The following is a 10377-nucleotide window of genomic DNA, read 5'->3' on the forward strand; positions in this document are numbered from 1 at the left end:
CATTGGCTGTAAAGTGCATTCTGTAATCCTGAGGATGTGAAAGGTGCTATATAAATGCAAGTTACCTTCTTTCTTTGTACCCTGGCTGTCCTGTATGCCCTTCAAGCTGTATTTAGAACGTTCCAAATGTATCCGTCTCCAATCCAGCAAGGATAATGATTTCTAACGTTTCTCAAATGCTTTGAGTAGAGAATTTCTTCTTGAGATTAGTTTCAAATTTACCTTTGACTAGCTGTATTGATGCCATCTTTGTCCTGTTCCTAGTTTAATTTTATCTAAACCATGTTACTCAGCATGGCCATGATGGAAAGTAAGCAAGTGTCACGCGGACAGGATTGGGCTTGACTCTGATGTCTCTGCCTCAGTCTGGATTCGCACATGAACAGCTGCTACTTGGATGAAGTACTGAGGAGTTTCTGTCATCTGTTGATTGGATTCGTAGGCACAAAGCCTTCAAGAGGACAGAGAGTGGCTGTTTCCACTTGTGGAGACATCCAGATTAGAAGCCATTGTCAGTGATAAATCAAATAAGGAATTCAGGAGTAAAGTCTTTATGCAGAACATGGTTAGAATGTGGAACTTGCAACCCGAGTGGCTGGCTGAGGCAGACAGCATAGATACATTTAGGAGGAAGGTGGATAAACACGAGTGAGATTGAAGGATGCACAGAGTATGGTGAAGAAAGCTAGGAGGAGGCTCGTGTAGAGCAGTAGCATGGACTAGCTGGAGAAATGACCTTTTTCTGTGCTGGGCATTCAATGTAATTCTATGAAACAGAGAAAATCCGGCAAAACAAACATTTTTTTTGAAAAGGGTGCTCACTTTATAACGCTACACTGGAAAAATGCCTAAAACTGAGTGTGTACTCACAAGCATTTCAATTTTTAAAAAATATATAAACACACAGGAGATTCTGATAATACCTCATCCATAGACAAACTAGGTCAGTAAAGGAGTGTGGGTTGAGCTCAGGTGTTGCTGAAGCTTCACACCATTTGCAATAGCATCAAAGGTTATGGGGAACAGGCAGAAAAATGACAGTGAGGCCAAGGTCAGATCAGCTTTGATCTCGCTGAATGATGGAACACGCTCAAGGGGGTCTTAGGCCTTATCGCTGTTCCTATTTCTTAAATACCCTCAGCAAGACTGCTGATTAGTGTTGAGGATTTCAGTAAACCTGACACTGACAATTTGGGCCGAATGGTCCGTTGCTGTCCACACACATTCAGTAAACTCCTTGTATATGATTCTTTAGTTATTACTCTGCTGAATGAGTTAAAATCTCCCCACAACCTCTGCCTCTTTTGTCACACTTTAAATTGATAATTTAATTTAAGGTGTGCTGTAAAACCTGTTTTTTCATATGCAGCTGCAGAGGAAATCTAGTGTTTGAAAGGCTAAAACCACATCCTGTTCAGGATTAACTGTTTTAAGACAGTCCTGTTTATTTATATTAACCTTCAGGTGATTAGAACTTTTTTGGGGTTTTTTTCTCACTTCATGCGGAAGCTTAGCAACATGCAAATCTCCATCGCAGTGTATGTCTCTCGATCTTCCTTAGTGCCTCTGTCTCTTTCTGTACACTTGTGCCTCTCAGTTTCTCTCAGCGGCTTTGTCACTCTCTCATCTGTATTGGTCTGTGTTTTATAGCTGTTTCTCTGCATGTCTCTGGTTTCTTTATATCTGTATCTGAGTGTGTATGTAATTTTCCTTTTTGTATGTCTCTCCTCTATGTCCCTCTATATTTATGTTTCTGCTTTCTGTCTCTCCAGTGCGCATGTCTCTTTGTTTACTGTGTGTTTGTGTGTGCTTGTTTCTCTGCTTTCTGAATGCCGCCCCCTCTCTTTCCCTCTTTGTTGTTACTCACTGTCTGTTTAAAGCTATTCCTTATTATAATTCATTTATTTTTCAATATTCAGTTTGGTCACTAAAATAGTTGCCTTTTTTATTCTTTATTTTTAATTAATATTTAATACTGGATATCATTCAGTACTGATATAGTTAAAGCCTATTTAAAATATTCCTCCTGTTCTCTGACTGCTAATACAGAGCCTGTTGGAGATAAGCTGCTGCATAGGATCAACTTAAGTGTGTTCCCCCCCCCCCCCCACCTTAAATTATTTGAGAAAAAAAACACAATCTGCTTCCCTTATGCACTGCTGGTGTCTGATAAGATCAATGCCTGCCTAGGGTCAGAAGTGCACGTCAGCAAATTGCAGATGATCTTATCAGGGCTGGGTTGTGGTGTCAAATTTCAGATGAGATCACTTATTTTACATCACAAAGCACATCCCTAAAGCCTGCTCAGCATCAACTTCACGTCTCACAGACCTCTTTGTTCCTGGTCTGTGCAGCAAAGGCTGAGAAGCTCATTCCTTCTCTACATTCTGCGAGCAGCCACATTGGAGCCTGCTAGCTTCCATAATGCCTGTGCTGTAAATGCTGCCTGACTCCTTCCTCACACAACAACAAGATCAGTCTACAACTGCACTGCCTGTCAGGCATTTAAAAAAAAAACGTGGATTATGGTTAAGAGTTTAGAGCCTCTCTTTGTATAAACACCCTGTGCTGTTTCTGTGCTGTTGCAGTACTCGTATGGAGAACCCAATCAAAATCAAAAGGACCGCCATCACGCTGGCTCAGAAAGTCCAGATCATTTTGAAACTGAACGACCCCTCCTTCAAACAGAAGGAGATTGCCCGGGAATATGGGCTAACTGCCTCTGCCATCTCCAAAATCGTCAAGAAGAAAGAGGAGATTCTGGAGGAATGGCTGCGTGGTGGGAACCTGGAGCGCAAGCGAAAGCGCGAGGGGAAGAACCAGACCATCGACGACGCCCTGCTCAGCTGGTTCTGGACAGCCAGCAAGGAGGAAGGCCCGATTTCAGGGCCGGTGCTGATGGCCAAAGCCAAGGCCCTTGCCGAGGAAATGGGGATCGAGTTCAAACCCACCAACGGGTGGTTGTGCCGGTGGAAAAACCGCAACAACCTGGCCTACAAGCGCACACCGAAGGATAAGAGTGAATTCAGAGGGACAAGCGACCAGTGGACTGGTACGATATTTAATTTTGCTGATCACTCCCAATGTTTCTCAAAACTTGTCACTATTCCATTCACACACCTTCGTATTGCCCTTTCCTCGCACATGGATCAATAACAAATGACCAAGGTGGCCAAATCTGGTTCACTGCACAGCTTTCAGGCCATGTTTAACCTGAGTTACCACTCAATATCAGCTTAGAAATTTTAGGATAAGAGGTTGGGACGAGGGCAGGTGGGGTTGGTTTAGACAAGTTCACTACATTACGATGGAACTGCAAAATCTAACCTCTGATTCCTTGCTGCAGCCATATAATTCAGCAATGTGTTTAGGACATAGTATTTACAAACCTCCTCTCAATACAGTTCCTCTCAGCCTATCTATTCCTCTCTCCCTCATGTGTTTATTTAGCTTCCACTTAAATGCATCTACGTGATTTCCCTCAATCGCTCTATGTGAGGAACTGCATCAAGTTCCACAAATTCACCACTCTCTGAGAAATGGAGTTTCTCTTCAATTCCTTAGTGTTTATTAGCAACTATCTGAGATAGATATCTAGCCTCCTAGTTCTGATCTCGCCAATATCTTTGTAGCAGGAACCATGTCGGCTGGGCCCACTTAATCGCGGGAGAGGTCCCATGTCAGTCTCCCAGCAACGGGAAAACCTTCCCTGATTAAATTGGAGTGTGGAATGAACTCCAATTTTTTTTTTTTTTTTTTTTAACTGGTCGGTGCAACATCGTGGGCCGAAGGGCCTGTTCTGCGCTGTAATGTTCTATGTTCTATGTTCTATGTTCTAACTGACGCAAATTTTCAGCCACTGCTGATGGGATCTCAATTCAGCTCATTAATGAGTCATTTGATTCATCTGTGGCTTGGTGCCCCTCCACCATCCTGGGCCTCGAGTAGCTGCAGTTCTGTCAGCTGTCACTGCTCACTCTGGCAGCATGAGGATCTGCAGGCCTCTGGCCAAGAGCTCTCAGTGGGGGGACTGACTTCTGCCTCTGGGGACCTCAGTTGCAGGGAAGGCCCGATGTGACCAATTTAATCGATGAAGGGCACTTGATGCCTTTAGGCCTCCTCCACAGAACTGAAGGGATCCCACCAGTTCTCTGACACCTATCGGCCTGTCAAATTCCCAACCTTTGTTCTAGTCCTCAGATCTCAATATGCACTTTCTGCAAAGCTACAACTGTTATTTTCCAAGGCTGCATTCAGTCCACATCACATTGCACGAAGTTTGTTTCCAGTTTCACACACTCAGTGTGATACAGGCCAGAGATCTGTTTCAGCATCAACTTGTTTCTCTTCCAATTTTTACCTGCCTTTGTGAATGCATTAATTTTGCTGGGACAAGTTTGCATGCTGGCCTCTTACCCAGATGCCAGTGAGTCACTCACTTAGTGAGTGACAACAGGTATTTAACTATAGGGTGCATCACAGCCAGATTCTTCACTTTCTCATATGCGCACACATTTTCAGCTTTGTACCTTCTGTGATCTCTGTGCTCCTCTAATCCAGGCATCTTGAGCATCCCTGATTTTAATCGCCCCACTACTGATGGCTGTATCTTAAGTTGCCAAGACCCTAAGCTCTGGATTTGTGCCCCTACACCTCTTTACCTCTCTGCCACATTTGCCTCCCTTAAGACATTCTTTAAAATCTATCTCTTTGACCAAGATTTTGGTCATCTAACCGAATATCTTCTTATGTGGCTCATTGTCATGTTCTGTGTCGCAATGCTCCTGTGAGGTTTCTTGGGATGCTTTATTACCTTAAAGGCACTGTCTAAGTTATTGTTGGAGTGTGGAGGAGCTGTCACAGGACACCAGCGGGATTTTCTGGCCGTGCTCCCCCCAAAACCGGAAAATCCTGCCCGAAGTCGACGGACCTTCGCATGGTCTGCCCCCTGCCATTTATGATTCCTGTAGCAGGCAGGTCGGCAAAATTCCCCGCATGATTGTGTTTTGCCTCTAGGCTGAAGGAGGTTTGAGATAGGAACATTATCACACTAAGAACCGCAAAATTCCCGAGGCAGAGAGCTGAGAATCATGGGACAAGATGGCTGTCCCAGGAGGAGAGATTGAATAGAATGGGCTTATGTTCACTGGAGTTTGGGGAGATATGACAGGTTATCTAATTGAAATGTATAAATGCTGAAAGGCTGTTTCCCATGGCTGATGAGTCAAGAACTAGTGATCAGGAAAAGGGGTTGGCCACTTAGGACTGAATTGAAGAGAAATTTCTTCCCTCAAAGCACCATGAATCTTTGTAATTCTCTACCCCAGAGAGCTGTGGAGTTCACTCAGTGAGTATATTGAAGACTAAGATCAATAGATCTTTGGAGATTAAGGACATTCAGGCATGTGGCAATAGGGCAGGAAAGTGCAGTTGAGGCAGAAGATCAGCTATGGATTTATTGAGTGGCAGAGCAGGCTCTTGGGGACGGTTGTATGATTTATTTGCGTTCTATTCCTTAAGTTCTTAACGGAAGATAAAAATTTACTTAGGGATTTTTATGAGAAATATTCACTGGGTCCATTTCTTCTTTGAGTACACACCAGGGACTGACTGACTGAGTTTAAACGTGCCACACAAGTAAAGCCAATTCAGATTTAGATTTGCCTTTATAAATGCCACGCCAACTAAACCATTTGTTCCTTTTTAATGAAAGCCACTTTTTACTTAGAGCAAAAAATAATCCCCGATTTTTTTGCAGCATGATCAGCCTTCTCACATTGTTAAAATTGAAAGAAATAGAACCAAGTCTTTGAGTTAAGATTAAAAATGGGCCAGATCCCAATGTCAGATTTGCTGCTGATACTGAATTAGATACTCTGCAACTGAAAGTCAAAGGATTGCAAGTATAAACTTAATGATAGAGAGCAACCTTCAAGGGGATATCTGTTTTGAAATACAACCTTGAAAATAGACAAGACAGTTATATTTACCAGCGAACAAGATAGAGAAAAAAATCATCTCCAACTGACGCAAAGAGCAAAAGACACCTAGCATCCAAAATCAGTATCTGTGGGTGAATGACCGATCTCATTCTTGAATTTAAATCTCTGTACGGCCTAATCTCTTCACCTTTATAACCTTTCCAGCTCTTCAAACCTTACAAATGTCTGTATTCCTTGAACCCTAGCTCTTGCTCATCTTTGATTCGCTCGCCCCATTGTTGGTGGCCATGCCTTTAGCTGTCTAGACTCTAACCTCTGAAATTCCTTCCCTAAACCTCGGAGCACATCTGCTGCTCTCTCACACCTCCTTAAAACCTACCTTTTTGACCAGCTTTTGGTTACCTGTCCTAATATCTCCTTAAAGTGGTCCAGTGTCAAATTTATTTGATAATATTCCTGTGAAGCACCTGGGGACAGTTTACCAAGTTAAAGGTGTTATATAAATACAAGTTGTCAGGATTTCTGCAGGCTGCCACTTAATAGCCCACCTCCTCAAAAATCATACTCTGGGCCAAAGTCAGCATATGTGAGTACCAGACTCACTTTTCCTTCCAACGGTGGCATTGAGACCCACAAACAAAAATTCAACTTAACCAGTCAGCAGCTTTATAAACACATACAAACATAAGAAATAGGAGCAGCAGAAGGCCATTCAGCCCCCCCAAGCCTGTTCCACCATACATGGCTGATCCTCTACTTCAATTCAGCTTTCCTTCCCTTTCTCCATATCCAACGTTTCATCAGTTTTCAAAAATCTATTGATCTGAGTCTTGAATATATTCAGCAACAACCCTCTGGGTTAGAGGATTCCAAAGATTCACAATCCCCTACATAAAATAACTTCTTATCTCAGTCCCAAATGGTGAACCCTAATCCTAAAACTGTGCCCCCTAGTTTTAAACTCTCCAGTCTCTCTGCCTCAGGGCAGAGTAGATAAAATGCGATAAGCGGAAGCAATGCATATAGAACTACATCTGCAGACAGTATGAGCCTTTTCAAAAACTGGCCACGAAAACTAAAAGTTAACATTAGCTGCCAGAGTCTGCTGTACTGCTAATGAATGTCCTATTTGCATGGATACATTAACTGGCATGAGTTACAAAAACTGTGAAGGGACGAGGATCTGGCTACACTATAAATAATGCACTGCAGTTAACATTTCTTAAATGCTGTATTAAAACATAGCTTTTGAAAAACCACATCAAAGGACAAAGAAAATGTAAGATTTCAGTTATCAATTCTCTCAAAATGCCTGGCTACAGGAAAAGAGTTTTTGAGATGGGGAGAGAAAAATCCCGGGAAAAAGAGGGTGTAGTCTGGTAACAAACAGCAAGGATGAAGTATGTTAATCTTTGTTAGATTATCAATTGGATTTTCTTTTGATGGTTACATTACACACAAACGAGTCAAAGTCAGTGATTGCATGATAACACTTTTGGTACTGCCTGGCTGATTTTCACAACTCAGTACAAGGACACAGTATTTTTGGAAGACTGTGATTACTAACGGCTTGGTTACATTAACATGTTTCAATGGTTAAGGCATTCAGTTTGTACCGATTGACTCACAGAAAGACCAGGCTTGGTTCAAAATCACTGCCTGATTTTAAGTACGACACATCAGGATCAGTGAAGTATAATTATAAATGATGCAGTTTATTTTAATATTTCAATACATTTGCAAAATATTTTGATATCATGGGTAGCCTCTGAATTAAAGACTTGAGCACAAAATTATATTTGCTGCTATTCCCACCGCAATAACAAAGGAGTGCTTGACTGTTGGAGGTCATCTTTCAACTGAGAGATCAAAAATTATACCGACAGATTTCTGTTGGGTTGGGATTTTAAGGGTTATGACAGGTGAGACTTGAAAGGCTGAATAGTTTTCTCCTGTTCTATGTTCCATTCTTCAGTGTTATCATCGTTTGTCATCCTGACTAACAGCAACTCTTCCCCCCCCCCCCACCTCCAATTCTATGCAATTAATGATCACGGCATAATCACTGCAAGTTTATCAAATCTTAAATTATGAAATTGAGAGAAATGGAAAATGGCTATAAGAAAGGAAGCCACCAAAATTCAAAAGAAAAAGAGAGGAAAAGTCAAGAGTATCAAAATTCCTGAAGTCTCATTCTGTTGGTGAAAGTACCCAAAAGTATAAAGAAGTCACAACATGCAGGTCATTTGGCTCAAGCAGTTTGTATTGGTGTTTACCCTCCACCCTTACAAACAGTGCCAATAACAGCTATCCACTCTGGCCCCAAATCCTTCCATTCTCTTTTCTTTCATCCAATCTAATCTTGAATGTTGACATAATTTGCCTCAACCACTCAATATGGATGCAAATTCCACAGACTCTTAACTTTGTGTAAAAAGGTTTCTCCTCCTCTCTGTTTTAAATCTCTTACATGTCATTTTCGATCAATGGCCCCTCTTTCTAGACCCCATGTCTACTGGTCAGTTTGAACCACCTACCCTGTCCTGTTTCTTCATTATTTTAAACACATCATTCATCATGTGACTTGTTCTAATGAAAAAAGCTCAATTTCTCAAGTCTTTTTTTGTATTTATAAATCCTGTGAATCTTTGCTGTACTCCTTCCAATAGCGTGGAGCCAAAAACTACAAACAGTGCTTTTAAAATATTGAAATAAATATTTTACAATATAGTAATAACACTGCAGCATTCCAGTTCATGACTTCAACAAATAAACTGAACACTGAAAACTGAACCAAGTGTGATTGATCATGGAATTCGACAGTTTTTGATTTAAAGACCAGTACTGGTTTCATAACGTAAGTTCAGTTGCTTTAAATATTTGATGAGGTTACAAAATCAGCATCTTCACATCAAGGCATACAAATGTCTCCAATTATTCTACATATTTTAATCCTCCAAAGATTGTGGTTATGTTATTAAAGCAATTTTGTTTTTCGAAAATAAGTATTTTTTTTACAATATTTTAATTCATGAAATGCCACAAATTAAGGAAACAACAATAACTTGCATTTATCTGGCACTTTAATGCACAGTCCTCCAATTCTGCCCTCCTGTACATCCCTAATTTTGATCCTCTGTCATTGGCAGTTGTGTCTTGCTTTAGATGCCTAGGTTCTAAGCTGGATAATTCCCTTCCGAAACCTCTCCACTTCTCTGCGAAACTCCTTAAAACCTACACCTTTGACAAAGCTTTTGGTCGCCTGTCCTAATATCTCCTTATGTTGCATGTGTCAAATTTTATTTGATAATCACTCATGCAAAGCAACTTTGAATATTAAAGAAGCAAGTTGGTGTTTGAGAGAGTGGAGGGGGCGGGGGGGGGGGGGGGGGGGGGAGGTGGTGGAGATGAGAGCTGTGCTCTGGGGTAGATCCAGCTCAGTGTATTGGCACTGGCAGCTTGTTCCAACTTCAAATACATAACACATGCCCAAAGCAATGCGGTACTCGTAAGGTTAATGATACCGCCAATGTAGGCAAACAAAAGAGGATTTTTGTACAAGTTATCTATATTAAAAATCACATCCTGTTGTTTCTTTTTCTTCGGCAGTCCCAAGGCCGATGAAGTAAAAAAAACCCACATTCTTTACAGATACAATCGAGTCTTGTTTAAGGTCACACTGAACGTCAGTGAAATGGAAGTTGATCTTATCAGGGGGTGAAGCAGTGGTTGGTACATCGGAGTGCAACCACAATGAGAATTCAATGTTAAATTGCAGCTTGTTGCATTATACTGATGATCTTATCATAATTCAACAGTACCAGGATTTGTACCACTTTCCATCCCCTTTCTTTGTAAAAGACTCGAATCTTTAATCGCATTTCTCTTGTGCTGTTCTTGATGCTGGGTAGCTGAGAATGCCTCAACGATTAGAAATCGGTAATGTGATCAAGCCAACACAAGGGCTTTATTCAATCGTCTCCACTCAGACCACCCACTATCTCCTCTCCCTCAATATTACGTTTTAATCCCTGTAGGTTCTCATGTTTCAGGAATAATAAAATTGAATTCCACATTCTTCTTCCCAATAAGAGGGTGGCATTGTGACCGTGATTTACTAAATTACATGAGCATCAGAGAAATAGTTGGAAATTAAAATTATATATGCAGGCTGGAGTAGGAGAACAATAATATGCTTAACGCTCACAGCACAACATGCTCTATGCAGATAGAATCATAGAATGAAACAGCATAGAAGATGGTTATTTGGCCAATTGTGCCAGTTTCAGCTCTTAGAAAGGGCTGTCTAATTAGTTCCTCCCGACTGCTCTTGTCCCATTACTCGATTTATTTTTTCCTTTCAAGTATTTACCAAATTCCCTTTTGAAAGTTATCACCCAATCTCTTTCCACTGCACTTTCATAACAACTCACTG

The 10377-nt window shown here is 41.3% G+C and overlaps 2 protein-coding genes across 9 annotated transcripts in view; one reads left to right on the forward strand and one right to left on the reverse strand.

Moving 5' to 3' along the window:
* Positions 1 to 10377, reverse strand: part of LOC144500789 (sorting nexin-11-like) — a 137124-nt gene that overhangs the window by 39858 nt on the left and 86889 nt on the right. The gene's annotated exons all lie outside the window — the stretch shown is intronic.
* Positions 1 to 10377, forward strand: part of LOC144500837 (uncharacterized) — a 29651-nt gene that overhangs the window by 5973 nt on the left and 13301 nt on the right. The window contains exon 2 of the mRNA XM_078224314.1: positions 2589 to 3052. Within this exon, the coding sequence (XP_078080440.1) occupies positions 2596 to 3052 (457 nt within the window). The 5' untranslated portion in view covers positions 2589 to 2595. The remainder of the gene's footprint in view (positions 1 to 2588; positions 3053 to 10377) is intronic.

The sequence above is a fragment of the Mustelus asterias genome, chromosome 11 (assembly GCF_964213995.1).
Source record: "Mustelus asterias chromosome 11, sMusAst1.hap1.1, whole genome shotgun sequence".
NCBI classification, from domain to species: domain Eukaryota; kingdom Metazoa; phylum Chordata; class Chondrichthyes; order Carcharhiniformes; family Triakidae; genus Mustelus; species Mustelus asterias.